This window comes from Narcine bancroftii, chromosome 1 (genome assembly GCF_036971445.1).
Source record: "Narcine bancroftii isolate sNarBan1 chromosome 1, sNarBan1.hap1, whole genome shotgun sequence".
NCBI classification, from domain to species: Eukaryota; Metazoa; Chordata; class Chondrichthyes; order Torpediniformes; family Narcinidae; genus Narcine; species Narcine bancroftii.
In genome coordinates this window covers 145,868,362-145,892,673 of record NC_091469.1, presented here as the reverse complement: position 1 = coordinate 145,892,673, position 24,312 = coordinate 145,868,362, and the positions used below count along the sequence as shown (strand labels likewise).

At 41.5% G+C, this 24,312-nt stretch overlaps 1 protein-coding gene across 11 annotated transcripts in view; it reads left to right on the top strand.

Annotated features, from left to right (window-relative positions):
* Positions 1-24,312, top strand: part of sap30l (sap30-like) — a 103,912-nt gene that overhangs the window by 64,906 nt on the left and 14,694 nt on the right. For all 11 annotated transcript variants that reach the window (XM_069941252.1, XM_069941267.1, XM_069941207.1 and 8 more), the window contains one exon: positions 988-1,113. In XM_069941252.1, the coding sequence (XP_069797353.1) occupies positions 988-1,113 (126 nt within the window). The remainder of the gene's footprint in view (positions 1-987; positions 1,114-24,312) is intronic.

The window sequence follows — 24,312 nt, the reverse complement described above, 5'->3', positions numbered from 1 at the left end:
GTACTTTGATTAGGGTAGTAAGGGGAATTTCAAGAGCCTGATAGTTGTGTTTGGTCGGGGGTGGGAGGGGCGGGTGGGAAGGATGGTAGAAAACTGTTTTTGAACCAAGAAGTGCTGGATTTCAGGGTTTTGTTACTTCTTCCTGAAAGTAGCAGTGATTTAGATTTTCAGATTCAGATTGCAGATTTATTGTCAGAATACTTGCATGACATCACATACAACCCTGAGATTCTTTTTCCTGCAGGCAAGTTTGTGATTGGAGTGTTGGGGGTGGGGGAGCCATTATGATGGCTGCCTTCTTGAAGGAGTGCCTCACTTAAATATTTTCAGTGGATGGATGGCCAGTATCTGTGATGGACTTGGCTATGTTTGTTACTGGAATTCAAATAACCAATCCATGTGTGATGCAACCGGTCAATGTTTAAACTAGTTAATATGTTTAAATATATGACGTAAGAAGCATTTAGACTGACACTTAGATAGGCAAGACAAAAGGATATTGTCCTAATGCAGGCAAATGTGATTGGTAAAATAATTTGCACAGACTTGGTGAACTAAAAGGGCCTGGTTCTCTGCTCCACAAATTTATGATCAATTCAAGCCTCCTGTTCTTTGTCTAACTCTCAGCATAATCTTTCCCTTGTACTTCGTGTTCATCCAATTTTCCCTTAAGTTTTTAACTCTACCTTGACCCACATTCTTGCCATGCCAAATTCCAGTGGAATTTTTTTTTTGCCGAGAACTTCCTATCCAACTTTTTCACTTTTTTTTCCACAAGCATGAATAGTTTTTTTGGTATTTCTCTTATCAGAAACTTTATCAACATATGAACAATTTTTATCAGGTCAAACCTTGACCTTTCTTCCACTACCCCTTCCCCCCCCCCCCAAAAAAGGTAGAGAGGGGTCAAGACTTTGCCAATGTATATGATCTCATAGTTTTATTACTAATGTATTGTAACATTCTATTCTAACCTTTATTTTTCAGGTCCGACATTTGTACATATGTGATTTTCACAAAAGTTTCATACAAAGTGTGCGAAATAAGAGAAAGAGAAAAGGGAGTGATGACGAAGGGGGAGATTCACCAGACCATGAAGCTGAATCCCCAGAGGTAAAAATCTCCAGTATCAGGAATTTTTATTTGAGTGAATATTCCAGTTGTTTTAATAACAAATGTTTTCTCTTTTAATGTTATATTTATCAATGACAGTTTTCCTGGGGGTTGACATGGAGGAGGTGGACCCTTTCAACCAATGGGTCAGCAGCACAGGCCCTTGTGACGTCGGCCATATTGATAGTGTGGTCCCTGTCGCAGATTTCCTGGGGAAGGAAAGCATACATTTGTGTGATGGTGCACAGCAGGGACCTGGTCGAGCGAAGGGCCTCTGGGAGAACCTCCTGCCAGCAGGAGTCTGGAAGGCCTTTAAACCACAAGGCTAGGAGGACTGATGTCCAGACCGTAGCATTCTCCCTCTCCACTTGCCCGTTACCCTGGGGGTTGTAACTGGTAGTCCTGCTTGTTTCAATGCCTCGGGTCAACAGGTTTTGTTGCAGCTTGTCACTCATGAAGGAAGGCCCTCGATCACTATGGATATAACTGGGGAAGCCAAATAGAGTGAAGAGGTTGCACAGGGCCTTGATGACTGGCAGCAATCCTGTCCGAGCAGGGGGATGGCAAATGGAAAACGCGAGTGTTCGTTGATGATGTTAAGGAAGTATATGTTATGGTCGGAGGGCAGGGGTCCTTTAAAGTCGACACTGTGTCGCTCGAAGGGGCAAGTGGCTTTAATAAATTGCACCCTGTCTGGTTGGTAGAAGTGCGGCTTGCTCTCAGCAGTTCTTTGTGGTGGTCCTGATCTCGTCCATGGAGTACAGCAGCTTGCGTGCTTTCACGAAGTGAAGGAACCTGGTGACTCTGAGTGGACAGGGATTATTATGGAGGTTTTGTAGTCAGTCAATCTGAGTGCTGGCTCAAGTCCCACAGGACAGGGCGTCCCACAGACTCTTGGGCTCAAATGGCTCGTTAAGTTTCCCTGACTGGTACAGGATGTCATAGATGAGGGTGGATAATCCTTTTCTCCACTGCAGTATTTTATCATTTTTGAATTTGCCCTACTGCTGATTGTTGAGCATGTACAACACAACAGTGTATTGATTGGTCAGCAAGGTGAATCTCTGACCAGCCAGGTAATGGCGACAGTGCCACACTGCCTCAACAATGGCTTGGGCTTCTTTTTCATTTGAGGAATGCCAAATCTCAGGACCCTGCAGGGTGCTTGAAACAAATGCAATAGGCCTGCCAGCCTAATTAAGGGTGGCTCCAAGGGCAAATTCTGACACATTGCTTTCCACCTGAAAAGGGGTGGATTCATCCACAGCATGCATTGTGGCCTTGGCGATGTTGAACTTGATGCGGTTGAAGGATGCACAAACCTCCTCCACCAGAGGGAAGAACGTAGATTTGATAAGAGGGAGAGCCTTGGTCAGCTAATAGGAGAAAAGCCCAAGGCACCTCTTCAGCTCCTTGAGGCTGTGTGGAAGATCATTGTATGCGGTCTGGGTCCGGGCCAATGACGCCACTCTCCATGACACAGCCAAGGATGGCCAGACGAGTCGTGCGGAACACACACTTGGCCTTGTATGTCAGATTAAGTAGATTGGCTGTCTTGAGAAATTTCTGGAGATGGGTATCATGGCCACAGATGGTGACATTATTGAGATACAGGAAAGTGGCCTGCAACGTGTACTGATCCACCATATGGTTTATCTCCTGCTGGAAGACCGATTTGTTATGCCAAAGGGGACCGAAGGAAATGGTAGAGGCAGCCAACCGCTTTGAACATCGTACACTGGCAGTCCTCTGGGCGATGGGTAGCTGATATACCGACTTGAAGTTGATGGACGAAAAGACCCGATACTGGGCAATTTGATTGACCATGTCGGCGATTCGCAGAAGGGGGTTTGCATCTAATTGAGTGAATCTATTAACGGTCTGACTGTAGTTAATGACCATTCTATTCTTTTCCCCATTCCACACTACCACTACTGGCGCTCTCCAAGGGCTATTGCTGGCTTCAATAACTCCTTCCTTAAGTAAGCATTGTACCTCTGCCCGGCTGAAGGCCCTGTCCTCAGTGCTGTATTGTCTGCTTTTAGTGGTGACGGGTTTGCAGTTCTGGGTGAGATTGGCGAATAGTGATGGAAGGGGGAGAGCCCACAAGTCGTGCATAGTGAGTGATTTGGTTGGTGGACGCGTATGCAGGAGGTTGGCTACCTACAGTGAGGGGTGGATGAGGCCCATCAAATGCCATCATTATGCTTTTAAAGTGACATTGGAAAATCAAGCCTCAACAGTACAGCAGATCAGTGCTGTGACATTTCCATCAGTCTAAAGTTGTCACATAGAGTACCCCACACTGTTAAAGTCACAATACAGAAACCCTAAATGTCTACTGTATATGACTTGGATGCCAAGGAGATCTTCTGGTTCACTGGCAGTACTGTGAGGGAGAGGCGCTGCTCTGTGTCCAGACGTATAAAACTCTCCGTGGTCCTTCTATTGAATGAGCAACTCGTCACGTGGCCGTTCACCTTGATGTCCATTACCGACCTGGCGAGTTGGTGTGGACCGTCCTGGTTGAGGTTGATGGAGGCTAGAGATGTGTCGTTGCACATTGCTGCAGTAGAAGATGGCGGCCCCCATGGCCTACACGCAGTGTTTCCAGATCTGGAAGATGGCGGCCCCCGCGGATCACATGTCGTGCTGCTGGCCCCAGATGATAGTGGTACTGAGGAAGGCGGCCCCTGCAGCGCTGCTAGGAAGGGGTTTGGACTTGCACACTTGGGCATGGTGGTCCTTTTTTTCTGCAGCTGGAGCTGATTGAATCCTTTGCTGGCCAGCATTTCCTCTGATACTTGTCCAGGCAGCAGAAGTAGTACTTTGGGGGCTTCCTGGAACACGGCAGCTGCGGTTGGGGGTTGGTTACCAGAGCCGGTTGAGAGCATTGGGAGACTTTCATGAAGTACTGCTGCTTTAGTCTGGTTGTTAGTAGAGTCGGAAGATGATAGCGTGTCCCAGGATGGCTGCGGCTGGTAGGACCGCATGGTGGCCACGTGGTCAGTCGAGTAGGCCTCCATGTTCTGGAGAGCCACCCCCAGCTTGACTGCTCTCTGCAGACTGAGTTCCCCTTGCTCCAAAATTCTCTGTCTGTGATTTGATCTGATTCCCATGATGTAGATGTCCCGGATTAGGTGCCGATGAGTGCTCGCGGGGCCCAAAGATATTCGGCACACGACCACTGGGTTGTTGTTTTCAAAGGCGTCTAGCATAGGCAATGACGATTTTGCACACGTATTGCTCTTTAAAGATGTCAATGGCCTCCTGGTATGTTTTGGCGTCCCTGATCACGGAGTACACTAGAGTCTGACCTGGGAGTCCAGTACTTGCAGTTTGTTGGTCTCTGATTGCATAATAGTAGAGGAGGCTTACAGAAATGCTTCAAAACAGCACAGCCAGAGTTTGAAGCTAGTAGATACCTCCAGCGATTGAGGGTCGATTTCCAGCTTTTCTGCTTTGAGGATCTGCTTCATTGTAGAAAACTTCAAGTGAATTAAATTGATGCAGATGTGGAGAAAGCAATAGGTGTTCATTCACTTGAGAACATAGCATATCCCTACTGTTTAGTTATTCTGTACTGAGTTGCAGGGGGCCGTGGAAAAGTCACCTTTGTACAGGAACCTGTGAGGAGGGACTAACAGGTACAACTGGTCAATAGGAATGCTTTATCAGATAATTATACATTGCAATAGTTTACCACAGCTGAAAACGCTGATTTCTTTAAAAACAGAAAATTAGGTGTCGGAGTAGCCATTTGGTCCACTTATCCTCTATGTCAAATGCCCTGTTTCTACTTATTCCCCATTCCCTTTTGCATCTATCTTCATCTTTAATAATCCTATGACTTTGCCTCTACAGCTCTCTCAGTGGAGAACACCACAAGTTCAGTCTCAGTTCTTCTCGTCTTATCCCATTGCCTGAGACTTTGACCCCGATTCTTGTCAACCCACCCCTAAACTCATGGAAACAACCTCCTTACTTCCAATCTTTTGAACCCTTTCAATTTTTTCTACAATGTTCAATTTTATTATTTGTAATGTCTTCTTTGGCTTGGCTTCGTGGACGAAGATTTATGGAGGGGGTAAAAAGTCCACGTCAGCTGCAGGCTCGTTTGTGGCTGACAAGTCCGATGCGGGACAGGCAGACACGGTTGCAGCGGCTGCAACCAGATGAAACAACGTTTCTTTGGACCACAGTGCCAACACAATGCATTGTGTATAATAATCACATATATACATAAAGATGTAATTTAAATAAATATATATGAATAATTTGGGATGATTTACTTGGTTACAGGATACTGTTCATCAATCTCACAGACTGCAGGAAGAGCTATTTCCCAGCTTGGCTGTCCTATACATCCTTCTTGGTGGTAATGGGTCAAAGAAACTGTGTGCTGGATTGAAAGGGTCCTCAATAATTTTTTGAGCCTTATTTAAGCCATGGTCCTGGTGAATCCCATTAATAGAGGAAAGGGAGACCCCAGAGATCTTCTTGGCCATTTTGATGATCCTCTGCTTTGACTTTCAGTTCCTTTGCTCTGTATCGATCAGACCACACAGTGATGCATCCAGATGGGACACTCTCAATTGTGCTCATGTAAAATGTTGTCAAGGTAGCCATGCTCTTCTTATCCTCTTTAGGACATGTTGACATTGCTGTACCTTCCTGACTAAAAAGGAAGTGTTGTGGGTCCAGGATAGCTCATCTGTTATATGCTCACCAAGAACTATGTGCTCTCCATGACAGAACCATTGATGTGTTGTGGAGAGTGGTTGACCTTCATCCTCCTGATGTCCACAATCACCTCCTTTGTCTTGACAATGTTGAGACTTGGGTGTTCTTGCACCATTTTTACAAGCCTCCCCACCTCCTCTCTTGTGAGCCAACTCATCATCGTTGCTCATGAGGCTAACTACAATGTCATCATCTGCAAAAAAAAACAAAAAAAACTCCTTTAATAAAAAAAGCTACCAGGATAGTTTAATCATACAAAAATTCTTAGATCATGAAAAATTAGCAAAGATTGACCAACTGCTAATGTGGGACTCCTATTCAGAGAGAGGTGGAGAAAAGTAGTGAATAACTATCCAGCCAATGTTCTTCTTAGCTTCTGTTGGAAGTAACATCAACACATCTGGGTAATCGTAGAGTCAGCAGGGCCTGATAAAGGAGAAATGGTGTCTGACAAATTGCAAGTTTTTAAAAGAAATGTTTACCAGATTTAAGGGTGAAAAGTAGTAATATATCAGGCTTCCAGAAGATGTTTGCCTCACAGAAGGTTGTCACAAGATGAAAGTCTGCGGGATTGGAGTGGTATTTTCAGGGATAGAGGATTGGCCAACAGTCAGGGTGGAACAATGAAGAGATCTCATTCAGATTGTCAACCTGTGACCATAAGGGTACAACAGGGATCACAGCTGAGGTTGTGTTCATATAATATAGGTGTAGAGCTGGGGGAAGGAAGTGAGTGTGTGGATGATGCTTAAGCAGATGAGGTGGGCACAGACTTGTAGAGAAGTTGGTTAGTGAGTTTTTTTTTAAAAAAAAAAAAATGGCAAATGGAACATAATGTGGAGAAATGTGAAAATGTTTATTTTGGAAGAAAGAACAAAATAATATTTGAATGTGGAGTCAAACTGGGGACAAAGAGATTGGAAGATTTATGTACATGGATGGCACAGTTAGCATTGGCAATTAGCACGACACTTTTATAGTGCCAGCGACCTGGGTTCTAATATGGTGCCATCTGTTATGAGCCCAGAGGACCCCAAAACCCAGCAGCAATAGAAATTCACCAGGACAAATGGCTACTTAAACAAAAATTGCTTCTAATTATCTTTAAACATGAAAACAGGATCAAACTTTAACTTATTACTATTAACTTAACCCCCTTCTAATTCTAAGTGCACGTGTATGTAGTGTATATACAAGTTCAAAATAAGTTCTTTGATTCACAGTCCAATTCTCATTCCTCCAAGTTCGCTGTATCAGGCAATTCTTATACTGTGCACAGAATTTAACATTTATGAATCTTCACCAGGCTTTGGTGCTTGAAAGGTAAATGGTTACCACTCAGGAAGGTTCTTGTCAGTTTTCAGAGAGATTTGTTTCTCATTGGACACCCACAGCTGATTCCTTCTGAACAGCCACTACAGTGTCTTGCCGAAGAAACTTGCCCCATCAGGGTTTTCCAGATGATAACCTCTTTCTTTCAGGTCACCACAGAGTCCTTTTTGTTTCCTTTATTTCCAGTGAAACATTATGCAGCTAGTCCTCTCCTCTTGTATGGACCATAAGGGCTTTGACCAGGCTGAACTAAGAACTCACAAACCGTCCTCAAAATGGTTTTTTTTCCACAAGCTTGCCAGCTTGTCATGTTCCATTCCCAGTTGCTGCTGCACTATAAAACTGAATTCTCTCTCTCTCACACTCAGAGTAAACCACATGACCCTCTTAGAACAGCCAACTGCATTCAGACAGACTGCAGTTTCGGACATAATCTTCTGAGTTCGGTTTGTTATGAGCCCCGAGGACTCATAAACCTAGTAGCAATAGATATTCACCAAGACACATGGCTACTTAAACAAAAGTTGCTTTTAATTACCTTTAAACATGAAAACAGAATCAAACTTTAACTTATCTCTAACTTACTTAACCTAACCCCCTTCTAATTTTATGCGCACGTGTATATAATTGTGTAAGTTCAGAAAAGTTCTTTGGTTCACAATCCAGTCTCACTTCTCATTCCTCTAAGTTCACTGGTTGCAGGCAATTCTTATACTGTACACAGAATTTAACATGTATAAAGTTCACCAGGCTTTGGTGCTCGGAAGGTAAATGGTTACCGCTTAGGAAGGTTCTTGTTGGTTTTCAGAGAGAGATGTGTGGTTCCAGGAGATCCACAACCAAAGTACTTCCATCAGTCACCTCAGTGTCTCGCTGATGAAACTTACCCCATCAGGATTCTCCAGATGATAACCTAGTTCCTTTTTGTTTGTCTTATTCCAAGTGAAACATTAGACAGCCAGTCATCTCCTCCTCTTGCATGAACCACAAGGGCTGTGGCTAGGCCATCTTCCAAACTAGGGCTCCTTGTCAGCTTGTCCTGTTCCAGTCCCAGCTGCTGTTGCTGGCTGTAACACTGTAGAACTGATCTCCATCTCTCTCTCTCACTCTCTCTCCCTCTCTCTCTCTCAGAGAAGGCCTCTCTGCTTACAAAACCACATGACCCTCTTAGAACAGCAAGCTCTATGCAGACAATATGTAGCTCCAGCAATCTCTTTCATCTTTTGATTTTGGTAAACAACAATTAGTGAAGTCGGTTGAGCACTCTTCAAAGCTCTTGCAAAAGGTGTGAGAAGCCACTATGTCTAGCATGAGCAGAGCTCCAGTATTTTAAATAAGATTTGTTTTAAAGTGTTTGTATGTGACCTACTCTAACAAACCTTTCCCAATTTATCTCCCAAAAACATTTCTATATACTCTGTCACAGGTTTTTCTGTTGATTTCCAAAACAATAATCCATTACTCCACAGCATGTCGAATTAACACCTACTTGTGAAGTCTCTATAGGCATTCTTCAAAGTTTCTGCAAAGGCACCTGGAGCCTGGTCTGTCTGGCTTGGGCAGACCTCTGGCATTTTAAATGAGATGTGTCTTGAAGTGTTTGTGTCTGTATGTGACCTAAATAAAAAACCTGCCACAATTTGTATCCTTTAACACCTATCTAAACATAATATAAAATATAACATAATCTGTCACAGTATGTTCTCGCCATGCCTGCATTGGTTTCCTCTGGGTGCTCCGGTTTCCTTCCACATTTAAAAAACATACATGGTTAGTAAGTTAATTGGGCAGTGGAGCTCGTGTGCCGGCAGGGCATGTTATCTGTGGTGTATCTCTAAATTAAAATTAAATTAAAAGTTAGGAAGTGCTGCATTTAAGGCAAGGTCCCTTTGTTTAAAGGGGTTTGGAATATAAAAGAAGGAAAATCCTTCCTTAACTGAAACATCCTGCATATTGGAATGCCTTTAATTCCCCACTTCAAGAAATACGTTATTTCATTGGAGGGATTCAGAGGAAATTCATGGGATGTCGTTATATAAAGGGAATGAGACAGAATAAATGCCGTTATCCGACTCCATGCAAGTGGCTTGTTGGCCAATCCTGTATCCGTGAATAAATGAGAGGAAGCTTCCACATGGGAAAGTCCAGAATTGGAGGGCATAGTGTCAGAATAAAATGCTGCCCCATGTAGGATTTAAATTGTATTTAAACATGCAGCGTGATAATGGGCCCTTTCAGCCCACAAACCTATTACACCGGATTGATCTACACCCCTGGTATGGTTTAAAAGGTGGGAGGAAACTGGAGCTCCTGGGGAAAACCCATGCAAACAAAGGGAGAATGTACAAACTCCTTACAGACAGTGTGGTATCCGAATCCTAGACACGAGCACTGGTGCTCTAACTGTTACGCTGCCCTGATAATGGAGTGAGAATTTTTCTGAGCGTTGTGGCAATGGGTCTTTGAAGCTCTTGCCATGAGAATCTTGCTGAACGAATGTCCTATCTTGTTCTCGTGTGTGGTCCTTCAGTGAATGCCTCTTATTTAAACCACTCACTTAGGGCAGCACGTCTGTTGTAGCAGTTAGCGCAATGCCGTTACAGTGCTATTAGCGATCGGGACTGAAGTTTGAATCCCGCTGTGTCTGCAAGGAGTTTGTACTTTCTTCCCATATTCGCATGGGTTTTCCCCAAGGGCTTTCCACAGTTTGAATTATAGGTGAATTAGGTTGCACAGACTTGTGGACTGAAATAGCCTGTTACTTTGCTGTATGTCAAAAGTTTTTAAAAAATCACAATATTTACGTCATCAAACCTCTCAATCTTTCACCTCATCAGCAAATTTGGAAATATTGCATTTGATGTTGCAATGATCGAAATCGTTGATGTGTACAGGAGCTGCCTGATGCATGAACGGGTCATATTGCTGAAACCCATTGTTTAGTTTTCAAGTCAGACCTTGTTTGTGATACCATTGTCACTGACTTGGAAACGTCCTTCACACGTGGCCTCACCGAACTGTTTGCTCATATCCTCATCGTCACTGACCCACCCTCAAAGACCAGAGTCATTACATCTTGTGCACCTGAGGATACTGATCTGCTTTCATTCCCTATTTCCTGGCATTCAAGAGACTCCTAGACTGGTACATGGATGAAAGGAAAATAGAGGGTTATGAGGTAGGAAGGGATTAGTCCTTTTTTTGGTAGGAATATATAGGACAGCGCAGCATTAATGACTGAAGGGGCTGTACAGTGCTGTTCTATGCTTTCAGTGTCCATGGTCCCTTCAGTTAAGTCGGTGAGCACAGTTAAGTACACATCCTGTTACATTCAATCTACTGTCAAGTCTGTCTGTTCAAGATTTAAAAAAAAATTTAAATCAATTTTTTAAATTGATGCCCAAATTTAGCAATGACTGAAGCAGTCACCTCTGTTATTTAGTTAGATGTTTATCTATCAGAGAGCATCTGTATTAAATGTAGCTGAGATCCATGAACTGATTCTTTTGATATCCCATCAGGTACTGCGTTCCTTCTCTCTGGTTGTTGTCTGCCAACAAATTTTCAATCCATGCCATTATATTACCCCAATCCCATGCATTTAAATGTGTGTGCTAAAGCATCGTTATCAAAGATCTTCTGAAAATCCAAATGCACCACTTTCACTCTTCTGTCAGTCTAACTTTGCCACAACATATTCTTATTCTGCTTTCAAAGACATACATGGTCTGAATGACAACATTTTTCCTTGTCTGTCTTAAAAAGATTGATCCATTATTTTTAAACTGTGATCCATTATTTTTAAACTGTGATCCCTAGTTATAGATTCTATTGGAAGAAGAAACATTTCTTTCCATGTTTTAATAACCATCTGCTGAAGGAACTCAGTGGGTCAACACTGATGCTGTTCAACCTGCTGAGTTCTTCTCGCAGATTAGCACCTGCAGTTTCTCACATCTCCATTCTTTCCATGTTCAAAATCCCTCATCATCTCAATTCTCCTCTCACTTTTCTAAATTCCAGTGGATTTCCGTTCTGGTCATCTCATTGTAGGAAGGATGTAGAACCTATGGAGAGGGTGCAGAGGAGATTTACCATGATGTTGCCTGGATTGGAAAATAAGTCGTGAGGCAAGGCTAATGGAGCTAGAACTTTTCTCTTTGGAGTGAAGAAGGATGAGAGGTGACATCATAGAGGTCTGAGAGGCATAGATAAAGTAGACAGCCAGGGCCGGAGTAGTAAAAACCAATGGACATCTCAACAAAGTGAAGTGAGGAAAGTTTAGGGGAGACAGAGATTTGTGGGTGCCTGGAATGTGTTGCCAAGGGTGGTGGTGGAGGTCGAAACAGTAGGAGCATTTAAGAGATACTTAGGCAGACACATGGATGAAAGAAAAATATAGATTTACAAGGTAGGAAGAGTTTAGTACTGTACTGGGTTTGAATACCTGTATATAGGTCAGCGCAACATTTGAGGCAGCCCACCCATTCAAGAAGTTATTCCAGTGAACCTTCTCCAAATGGCTTCTGATACTTCAAACGTTTGTTTTGAACACTGTACTCCAAATGTTGTCTTACTAGCAACTTAAATAACTTGAGGATGATGGTCTACTTTAGTATTCAATTCCTCAGCTACAAATGATAATGTTCTGTTAACTTTCCTGATTATCTGGTGCACTAGGGAACCTCGATCTCTGTATCTCTGCCACCACTGTTAATGTTTTTTCACTCTTTCTTCCAAAGACCATTTCTCTCCTTTCCACGCATAATACTCAGTTTTCCAAAAAACTTTTCCCACTCATTTAACATATCTATATTCCTCTTTAAGTTCCAATTGCTACTTTTCCACTTTGTGTCTTCAGCTAATTTGCAAATATACTCTCAGTTCCTTCAGCCAGAGTCATTTGTATAAATATTATAAAGTTAATGCTACTTGTATCCCCTTGTCAGCCAGACAAAAAGTTTATATCCGTAATCTCCAACTAAGTCAAATTTGCTGCCAGTTAATCTGGAATGACTCTTCTGGAGATCACTTCTTTATTATATTCCATTGTGAGGGCTGAACACTATTCATAATGTTCTGACCTGTGACCTCAAGGTCAGGTTAAACTCAAGCCTTGACTTGATATTGTTTCAATTTTACTTTGTGCAAAATTAATCAAAAGTTGATAAAGGTTGCATTTGATTTGATATAAAGGAGGGTTATTCCTGTTTCTTGGTTTCTCCTTTGCTTCTGAGTTAAAGATCTGTTGCAGTGACTTGATCAGAAAATTCAAGGTTTTTTTTTGTATTCCCACAGATGACAGAAATAAAAACAATGTAGAAAATGTTGTTTCAGATTTGCATCACTTGCAGGTTTTTTATTTACTTATTTTAAAGCATAAAATACAGAAACACATCAAGTCAGGCAGTATTTCTAAAGAATCAAAGTTGGCATTTCACAAGATCACAAAATATAGGAGCAGAAGTAGACCCATTAAGTCTTCTCTGCCATTCTAATCATGAGCTTGTCCATCCACCCACTCAGCCCCACTTCCAGGCTTTCTCCCCGTAACCCTTGATGCCCTGACTAATCAATTACCTGTCAATCTGTGCCTTAAATACACCCAATGACCTCGCTTCCACAGCACTCTGTGGCAATAAGTTCCACAGAGTCGTGATCCTCCGACTCACGTTGAAGACTTAACCTCAGAACAAGGGAGAAAACAAGTTATTTTTAAGTTGCAGTGTTTGGGGTGGAGGGAATGGATAGTAGAAAGAGGTAGCAGTTTCAGATAAGTCACAGAGCAAACAACTTGGAAAAAGGTGCTTTGGCCCACCTAATCCATGCTGACCAGGTTGTCTTTTCAAGCTAATCCCATTTTCTTGTGTTTGGCCTACAACCTTAAAAGCCTTTCATATCCATATACCTTTTAAATTTCTAGTTGTACCCCCTTCAACTTTCTCTGGCAGTTTGTTCCATACACCCCTCGCCCTCTGTTTGGAAAATGTCCCTGAGGACCCTTTTAAATTTTGCCCCTCTCACTTAAAATTTATGCCCCTAGTTTTCGACTCCCCTTCTCTGGGAGAAAGAAATCTAGAGCATTACACAGTGCAGAAATAGACTCTTCTAATCTGTGCCAAACGATTATTCTGCCTAGTCCCTCTGACCTCCGCCCAGTTCATAGGCCTTCATACACGTCCTATCTATGTACCTGCTCAAATTCTTCTTAAATGTTAAAAAAAAATTTTAAAAATGTTTTATTTTTCACACTATAAATAGAATAATACCTAGTGTCGCCGAGAATGTTCTCCCAGAATCACAGTGCGGCTTTCGCGCAAACAGAGGAACTACTGACATGGTCTTTGCCCTCAGACAGCTCCAAGAAAAGTGCAGAGAACAAAACAAAGGACTCTACATCGCCTTTGTTGACCTCACCAAAGCCTTCGACACCGTGAGCAGGAAAGGGCTTTGGCAAATACTAGAGCGCATCGGATGTCCCCCAAAGTTCCTCAACATGATTATCCAACTGCACGAAAACCAACAAGGTCGGGTCAGATACAGCAATGAGCCCTCTGAACCCTTCTCCATTAACAATGGCGTGAAGCAAGGCTGTGTTCTCGCACCAACCCTCTTTTCAATCTTCTTCAGCATGATGCTGAACCAAGCCATGAAAGACCCCAACAATGAAGACGCTGTTTACATCCGGTACCGCACGGATGGCAGTCTCTTCAATCTGAGGCGCCTGCAAGCTCACACCAAGACACAAGAGAAACTTGTCCGTGAACTACTCTTTGCAGACGATACCGCTTTAGTTGCCCATTCAGAGCCAGCTCTTCAGCGCTTGACGTCCTGCTTTGCGGAAACTGCCAAAGTGTTTGGCCTGGAAGTCAGCCTGAAGAAAACTGAGGTCCTCCATCAGCCAGCTCCCCACCATGACTACCAGCCCCCCCACATCTCCATCAGGCACACAAAACTCAAAACGGTCAACCAGTTTACCTATCTCGGCTGCACCATTTCATCAGATGCAAGGATCGACAATGAGATAGACAACAGACTCGCCAAGGCAAATAGCGCCTTTGGAAGACTACACAAAAGAGTCTGGAAAAACAACCAACTGAAAAACCTCACAAAGATAAGCGTATACAGAGCCGTTGTCATACCCACACTCCTGTTCGGCTCCGAATCATGGGTCCTCTACCGGCATCACCTACGGCTCCTAGAACGCTTCCACCAGCGTTGTCTCCGCTCCATCCTCAACATCCATTGGAGCGCTTTCATCCCTAACGTCGAAGTACTCGAGATGGCAGAGGTCGACAGCATCGAGTCCACGCTGCTGAAGATCCAGCTGCGCTGGGTGGGTCACGTCTCCAGAATGGAGGACCATCGCCTTCCCAAGATCGTGTTATATGGCGAGCTCTCCACTGGCCACTGTGACAGAGGTGCACCAAAGAAAAGGTACAAGGACTGCCTAAAGAAATCTCTTGGTGCCTGCCACATTGACCACCGCCAGTGGGCTGATATCGCCTCAAACCGTGCATCTTGGTGCCTCACAGTTTGGCGGGCAGCAACCTCCTTTGAAGAAGACCGCAGAGCCCACCTCACTGACAAAAGGCAAAGGAGGAAAAACCCAACACCCAACCCCAATCAACAAATTTTCCCCTGCAGCCGTTGCAACCGTGTCTGCCTGTCCCGCATCGGACTTGTCAGCCACAAACGAGCCTGCAGCTGACGTGGACTTTTACCCCCTCCAGAAATCTTCATCCGCGAAGCCAAGCCAAGGAAGAAGAAACCATATTGACCAAGATGCATACAGACATTTTTCTTCTTAAATATATACAGTGTCGTTTTCTCCCCCTTTCTCCCCCTCCCTTCCCTCCCTCCCTCACCCCCTTTCCCATTTATTTGAAGTTCAATCTATAAGATACATTAAACCCGTTAAACAATGTTGTCACTTAATAAAATAAACAAGAAATTTTACTGAGTCAGTTCTTTTTGTTGTCTTCTCCTCCTGTCATTTTAGGTGGTGGAAGTCCATGGTAGGATTTGTCTATTGTGTTTCACGTATGGCTCCCGTATTTGTTCGAATATTGTGATGTTATTTCTTAAATTATATGTTATTTTTTCTAATGGAATACATTTATTCATTTCTCTGTACCATTGTTGTATTCTCAAGTTGTCTTCTAATTTCCAGGTTGACATAATACATTTTTTTGCTACAGCTAGGGCTATCATAACAAATCTTTTTTGTGCTCCATCCAAATTGAGTCCAAATTCTTTGTTTCTTATATTACTTAGGAGGAAGATCTCTGGGTTTTTTGGTATATTGCGTTTTGTGATTTTATTTAATATCTAGTTTAGATCTTCCCAAAATTTTTCCACTTTCTCACATGTCCAAATTGCATGGATTGTTGTTCCCGTTTCCTTTTTACAGCGAAAACATCTGCCTGATACTGTTGGGTCCTATTTATTTAACTTTTGAGGTGTGATGTATAGCCTGTGTATCCAGTTATATTGTATCATGTGTAACCTGACAAAAGGCAAAGGAGGAAAAACCCAACACCCAACCCCAACCAACAAATTTTCCCTTGCAACTGCTGCAATCGTGTCTGCCTGTCCCGCATCGGACTTGTCAGCCACAAACGAGCCTGCAGCTGACGTGGACTTTTTACCCCCTCCATAAATCTTCGTCCGCGAAGCCAAGCCAAAGAAATTGTATTTCTCCTAGTTCCGGAGCATAGCTTCTCCCATGTTTCATTCTTCATCTTTATGTTTAGATCTTGTTCCCATTTTTGTTTAGGTTTACCGTTTGTTTCCTTGTTCTCCTTTTCTTGCAGTTTGATGTACATGTTTGTTACAAATTTTTAAATTATTGTGTCTGTAATCACATATTCAAAATTGCTTCCTTCTGGTAACCTCAGACTGTTTCCAAATTTATCCTTGAAGTAGGTTTTCAGTTGGTAGTATGCAAACATTGTATCGTGAGTTATATTATATTTATCATATTATATTTATCCTTCATTTGTTCAAAGGATAATAATTTATTTTAAACAATTTTCTATTCTTTTGATCCCTTTTCTCTCCCATTCTCTAAAGGAAAGGTTATCTATTGTGAAAGGGATTAGCTGATTTTGCGTCAATATTAGTTTTGGTAGTTGGTAATTTGTGTTATTCCTTTCTACATGAATCTTCTTCCAAATGTTGAGCAGATGATGCAATACCGGTGAATTCCTACGTTGCACCAATTTTTCATCCCATTTATATAGTATATGTTCAGGTATCTTCTCCCCTATTTTATCTAGTTCTAATCTGGTCCAATCTGGTTTGATAAAAATCTGATAGGTATCTTAATTGTGCGGCTCTATAATAATTCTTCAAGTTTGGAAGTTGTAAGCCTCCTTGTTTGTACCATTCCGTTAATTTATCTAGTGCTATCCTTGGTTTCCCCCCTTTCCATAAGAATTTCCTTATTATTTTCTTTAACTCCTTGAAGAATTTCTCTCTTAGGTGTATTGGTAATGACTGAAATAGGTATTGTATCCTTGGGAAAATGTTCATTTTAATACAGTTTATCTTCCCTATCAGTGTTAGTGGTAAGTCTTTCCAATGCTCTAAGTCGTTTTGTAATTTTTTCATTAATGGATGGTAATTGAGTTTATATAAATGGCCGAGGTTTTTATTTAGTTGTATACCTAGGTATCGCATTGCTTGTGTTTGCCATCTAAATGGCGATTCTTTCTTAAACTTTGTGAAATCCACATTATTCATTGGCATTGCTTCACTTTTATTTGCGTTGATCTTGTACCCCGCTATTTCTCCATATTCCTTCAATTTCCTATGTAATCCTTTTATTGATATTTCTGGTTCTGTTAAGTATATTATAACGTTATCTGCAAATAGACTGATTTTATATTCCTTCTCTTTTATTTTTATCCCTCTTATTTTATTTTCTGTTCTTATCAGTTCTGCTAGTGGTTCTATAGCTAACGCGAACAGTGAGGGAGATAGTGGACATCCCTGCCTTGTTGATCTGCTTGTTAAATTGTTTTGATATATATCCATTTACTGTCACTTTCGCCAATGGTCCCTTATATAATGCTTTAATCCAATTAATATATTTCTCTGGTAGGCTGAATTTTTGTAGTACTTTGAATAAATAATTCCATTCTACTCTGTCAAAGGCCTTCTCTGCGTCTAAAGCAACCGCTACTGTTGGAGTTTTATTTCCTTCTACTGCATGAATTAAGTTAATGAATTTACAGATATTGTCTGTTGTTCGTCTTTTTTTAATAAATCCAGTTTGGTCTAGATTTACTATTTTTGGTACATAGTCGGCCAATCTGTTTGCTAATAGTTTAGCTATTATCTTATAATCTGTGTTAAGTAGAGATATTGGAATATATGACGCTGGTGCAAGTGGATCTTTCCCTGTCTTTTGGTATTACTGTAATTATTGCTGTTTTGCATGAATCTGGTATGCTTTGTGTTTTATCAATCTGGTTGATTACTTCCAGGATGGGAGGAATTAATAAGTCTTTAAATGTTTTATAGAATTCTATTGGGAATCCATCCTCTCCTGGGTGTTTTATTGTTCGGTAGTTTTTTTATATCTCCTGTAATTCTTCTATTTCAAATGGTTTTATCAATTTATTTTGCTCCTCTGTTTGTAATTTCGGTAGTTCAATTTTAGTTAGAAATTCATCTATTTTGTCTTCTTTCCCTTCATTTTCAGTTTGATATAGTTGCTCGTAGAATTCCCTGAAGTTTTCATTGATTTCCGTTGGGTTATATGTAATTTGTTTGTCCCTTTTCCTTGATGTCAATACCATTCTTTTAGTTTGTTCTGTCTTAAGCTGCCACGCTAAAATTTTGTGCATTTTTTCTCCTAGCTCATAATATTTCTGTTTTGTCTTCATTATATTCTTCTCCACCTTATATGTTTGTAGTGTTTCATATTTTATTTTTTTATCTGCCAATTCTCTTCTTTTAGTTGTATCTTCCTTTATTGCTAATTCTTTTTCTATATTTGTTATTTCCCTTTCCAACTCTTCTGTTTCCCGATTGTAGTCCTTCTTCATCTTAGTTACATAACTTATTATTTTCCCTCTGATGAACACTTTCATTGCGTCCCATAGTATAAACTTATTTTTCATTGATTCCGTATTTATTTCAAAGTACATTTTAATTTGTCGTTCAATGAATTTTCTAAAATCCTGTCTTTTAAGTAGCATGGAGTTTAATCTCCATCTATACATTCTTGGTGGGATGTCTTCTAGCTCTATTGCCAATAACAGGGGTGAGTGGTCCGATAATAGTCTAGCTTTATATTCCATTTTCCTAACTCTCCCTTGAATGTGGGCTGATAACAGGAATAGGTCTATTCTTGAGTATGTTTTATGTCTACCCGAATAATATGAATTTTCCTTTGGGTGTTGTTTCCTCCATATATCCAAAAGTTGCATTTCTTGCATCGATTTAATTATAAATTTGGTTACTTTGTTCTTTCTGTTAGTTTTTTTTCCAGTTTTATCCATGTTTGAGTCCAAATTAAGGTTAAAATTCCCTCCTATTAGTATGTTCCCTTGCGTATCTGCTATCTTCAAAAAGATATCTTGCATAAATTTTTGATCTTCTTCATTAGGTGCGTATACATTGAGTAAATTCCAAAATTCTGAATATATCTGACATTTTATCATTACATATCTCCCTGCTGGATCTATTATTTCCTCTTCTATTTTGATTGGTACGTTTTTATTGATTAATATTGCTACTCCTCTGGCTTTTGAATTATATAATGCTGCTGTTACATGTCCTATCCAATCTCTCTTTAATTTCTTGTGTTCCACTTCAGTTAGATGTGTTTCTTGTACGAATGCTATATCAATTTTTTCTTTTTTCAGTAAATTTAACAGTTTCTTCCTTTTGATTTCGTTATGTATTCCATTAATATTTAAAGTCATATAGTTCAACATAGTCATTTCATACTTTGTTTATCTTTCCTTTCCATTTCCTCATCACCACCTTCCCTTCTCATCCATTTCTGCTTTCTTTTTTTGAACACATTATAAGACAACATTTCTAAAACATAAAATATTTCCACTATTCTCAAATCTAAAATTCCTTTAACCCCAATGGTCCCTCCCCTTTCTGAGTTGCCCTTTGTCCCTTGTTGGGCAACCACATCTCCCCTCTCCATTTGGATTTGTGAATCCGCTCGCAAGCGTCAACTGATTTCGCAGTGACTGTCATTCTTCCCCACCCATCTCCCCACCAGAAAAGAACTTAATCTTCATATATAACAAAGGTCACTCTCTTAATTCCCTCCTTACTTCCTTTCTTCCCTTTCTTTCCCTTCTTAGTTCTTACCTATACTCTATTTTATATATATATGTGTGTGTGTGTGTGTGTGTGTGTGTGTGTGTGTGTGTGTATATATGTGTGTCTATATATGTGTGTCTATATATGTGTGTGTCTATATATGTGTGTGTCTATATATGTGTGTGTCTATATATGTGTGTGTCTATATATGTGTGTGTCTATATATGTGTGTGTCTATCTGTGTGTGTCTATCTGTGTGTGTCTATCTGTGTGTGTCTGTCTGTCTGTGTGTGTGTGTGTCTGTGTGTGTGTGTCTGTGTGTGTGTGTCTGTGTGTGTGTGTGTGTGTGTGTGTGTCTGTGTGTGTGTGTGTGTGTGTCTGTGTGTGTGTGTCTGTGTGTGTGTGTCTGTGTGTGTGTGTCTGTGTGTGTGTGTCTGTGTGTGTGTGTCTGTGTGTGTGTGTCTGTGTGTGTGTCTGTGTGTGTGTGTCTGTGTGTGTGTGTCTGTGTGTGTGTGTCTGTGTGTGTGTGTCTGTGTGTGTGTGTCTGTGTGTGTGTGTCTGTGTGTGTGTGTCTGTGTGTGTGTGTCTGTGTGTGTGTGTCTGTGTGTGTGTGTCTGTGTGTGTGTGTCTGTGTGTGTGTGTCTGTGTGTGTGTGTCTGTGTGTGTGTGTCTGTGTGTGTGTGTCTGTGTGTGTGTGTCTGTGTGTGTCTGTGTCTGTGTGTGTCTGTCTCCGTGTGTGTCCATATATATATATAGACACACACATATAGTTTGTTGTCATTTTTGTACTTGTTACATCTCTTCATCTCTCTGTCTGTTTTGTAGTTGTTCTGCAAATTTTCATGCTTCTTCTGGATCCAAGAATAGTTTGTTTTGCTGCCCCGGAATAACTATTTTAAGTACCGCTGGGTATTTTAACATAAATTTATAACCTTTTTTCCAAAGGATAGTTTTTGGTGCATTGAACTCCTTCCTCTTCTTCAGGAGTTCAAAACTTGTATCTGGATAGAAAAAAAATTTTTGACCCTTGTATTCCAGTGGTTTTTTTTGTCTTCTCTTATTTTTTTCATTTCTTTCTCCAATATATTTTCTCTTGTTGTATATCTTAGGAATTTTACTAGAATGGATCTTGGTTTTTGTTGTGGTTGTGGTTTAGGGGCTAATGTTCTGTGTGCCCTTTCTATTTCCATTTCTTCCTGTAATTCTGGTATTTCTAGGACCCTGGGGATCCATTCTTTTATAAATTCTTTCATATTTTTGCCGCCTTCATCTTCCTTAAGGCCCACTATCTTTATATTGTTTCTTCTATTATAATTTTCCATTATATCCATCCTCTGAGCTAACAGCTCCTGTGCCTCTTTAACTTTTTTTATCAGATTCTTCCAATTTCTTTTTTAAGTCATCTACTTCCATTTCTATGGCTGTTTCTCGTTCTTCCACCTTGTCTACTCTTTTTCCTATATCTGTCATGATCATCTCTAATCTATTCACTTTTTCTTCTGTACTTTTTATTCTTTTTATTTCACTGAATTCTTGTGACTGCCATTTTTTTTTGTTTCCATATATTCTTTAAAAAAAATTATATCCATGTACTTGCCCTTCCCTTCATCTTCCATCTCTCTGTGTTCTTCCTCCTCTTCTTCTGAGTCCACTCCAGGATCTGTGTCCTTTACCTCTGTCTCTTCTGGTTTTCTTGTTGGGTTGTTTGTTTTATTTTGTTGGGTATTTTTGGTCTTCTTATTTTTATTAGAAGTGTCTTGGTGTTGGTCTTCTTCCTCTGGGTTGGTCATCTGTTGTTTCTTTGATTTCTTATTTTTATTCTCTTCCTTCTTGTTCTCGTTATTTTCTATGTTTTCCTGTTGAGAGTCTTGCTGTTGTGTTGAAGTTGTCTGTTTCAGCTGTGGAGATTTACTCCTCAGCTGGTCCCCCCTCCCGTTGGTGTTATTTTTGTCTTGCGCATTGCGCACTTTTGTTTGGCTCCGTGAGCCATTTTTGTAGTCCCGAGTTCAGGGCTTCCACTGACCTCAGGGAGTGGGCTTCTCTCTCCACGGTGGGCTTCCTCGTACCGGTAAGGCCTTCACCTTCTTCTTCTGACGTCTTTCCCTCTTTTCTTCCCGTTGTTTTTGGTTTTTCTTTCTTCGCTGCCATTTTCTCCACACTTTCACTTTGTTATAGTTTCTATGTTTGTGCCTTTGTTTTTTCTCTATTTTTTTTTACTTTTCTGGAGAGGGCTGGAGTTCCCCTACCGGCCACTACTCCATCACGTGACTCAGTCCTTAAATGTTAAAATTGAGCCAGCATTTACTACTTCAGCTGGCAGCTCATTCTGCTCTCCCACCACTTTCTGTGTGAAGAAATTCCCCTGAATGTTTCCCCTAAACTTTTCTCCTTTAACCCATTTCCTCCGGTTTCTATCTCACCTACCCACAGTCTTCTTTGGCTTGGCTTCGCGGACGAAGATTTATGGAGGGGGTAAAAAGTCCACGTCAGCTGCAGGCTCGTTTGTGGCTGACCAGTCCGATGCGGGACAGGCAGACACGATTGCAGCGGTTGCAAGGGAAAATTGGTTGGTTGGGGTTGGGTGTTGGGTTTTTCCTCCTTTGCCTTTTGTCAGTGAGGTGGGCTCTGCGGTCTTCTTCAAAGGAGGCTGCTGCCCGCCAAACTGTGAGGCGCCAAGATGCACGGTTTGAGGCGTTATCAGCCCACTGGCGGTGGTCAATGTGGCAGGCACCAAGAGATTTCTTTAGGCAGTCCTTGTACCTTTTCTTTGGTGCACCTCTGTCACGGTGGCCAGTGGAGAGCTCGCCATATAATACGATCTTGGGAAGGCGATGGTCCTCCATTCTGGAGACGTGACCCATCCAGCGCAGCTGGATCTTCAGCAGCGTGGACTCGATGCTGTCGACCTCTGCCATCTCGAGTACCTCAACGTTAGGGGTGTGAGCGCTCCAATGGATGTTGAGGATGGAGCGGAGACAACGCTGGTGGAAGCGTTCTAGGAGCCGTAGGTGGTGCCGGTAGAGGACCCATGATTCGGAGCCGAACAGGAGTGTGGGTATGACAACGGCTCTGTATATGCTTATCTTTGTGAGGTTTTTCAGTTGGTTGTTTTTCCAGACTCTTTTGTGTAGTCTTCCAAAGGCGCTATTTGCCTTGGCGAGTCTGTTGTCTATCTCATTGTCGATCCTTGCATCTGATGAAATGGTGCAGCCGAGATAGGTAAACTGGTTGACCGTTTTGAGTTTTGTGTGCCCGATGGAGATGTGGGGGGGCTGGTAGTCATGGTGGGGAGCTGGCTGATGGAGGACCTCAGTTTTCTTCAGGCTGACTTCCAGGCCAAACATTTTGGCAGTTTCCGCAAAGCAGGAAACACAGTGGAAAAAGCCTATCTACATTTACTGTATCTACCCCTCATAATTTTAAATACCTCTATCAAATCTCCCTCATTCTTCTTCGCTCCAGGGAATAAAGGCCTCGCCTGTTTAACCTTTCCTCATAACTCCGTTCCTGAAGTCTGGGCAACGTGGTAAGTGCAGCGGTTAGCACAACACTGTTACAGCGTCAGCAGTTGGGAACAGGGTTCGAATCCCATGCTGTCTGTAAGGAGTTTGTATGTTCTCCCCTTGTCTGCGTGGATTTTTGTTTTCCAGGGACTCTGGTTTCCTCCCAACATTTGAAATGTACCGGGGGTACAGGTTAATTGGGTGGCACGGTCGAAATGGCCTCTTGTCATGGTATATGCTTACATTTTAAAAAAAAAAGATAAATCTTCTCTGCACTCTTTCAATCTTATTGATATTTTTCCATTAGTCAGGTGACCATAAACTACACCCAATACTCCAAATTTGGCCTCACCAATGTCTTATACAACTTTATCATAACATCCCAATATGCCAAAAGCTCTTTTTACAACCCTATTCACCTATGATAGCATTTTCAGGGAATTATGTATGTGTACTCCCAGGCCCTGCGGTTCTACCACACTCCTCAGTGCCCTCCCATTTACTGTTTATGTCCTCCTTTAGTTTGTCCTTCCCAATGCAAAACCTCACACTTGTCTACATTGAATGCCATCTGCTATTTTCTATCCCATTTTTTTCAGCTGGTCCACATCCCTCTACAACAGTGGTTCTCAACCTTTTTCCATTCACATATCACTTTAAGTAATCCCTATGCCATTGGTGTTCGTAATTAGTAAGGGATTGCTAAAGGTGGTTTGTGGGGGAAAGAAAAAAGTTTGAAAACCACTGTTTTAATCGTGCCTAATGGACTCGTTATGTGCATGGTTTCAGTACTCCAAAGGAAATGGGCCAATGACAATTTTTCTCAAGCCAAATATTTCAGTAACAATTGGGCCTAGAGTAGTGATTCTCAACCTTCCCTTCCCACTCACATCCCACCTTAAGCAATCCCTTACTAATCACAGAGGACCGATGGCGTAGGGAATACTCAAGGTGAATATGTGAGTGGGAAGAAAAAGCTTTCCTCTCTGTCCACTACAGCTTCAAACTTAATACAAACTTGTTGATCCAGTTTCCCTCTTGATCATCTAAATCACTGAAAGATGATATATTGATAAAGACTCTTTGCCTTGTATGTCCTCCTCAAGATTTTATAAACCTCTCTAAAGTGCATTTTATGATCCAAGGGAAGAATGTTCCAGCTTCTCCTTTCCTCGTATCTCAGTAATTTGGTTGAGAAATGTAATCAAGGCCACCTGCCTTATCAAAACATCAGATTCCATGTGCTTACTCTAAAGTGAGGCAACAGATTTCACTATGTTGTCGTGGCCAAGCATTATTTTGCAATCAACATTGCCATTATGTG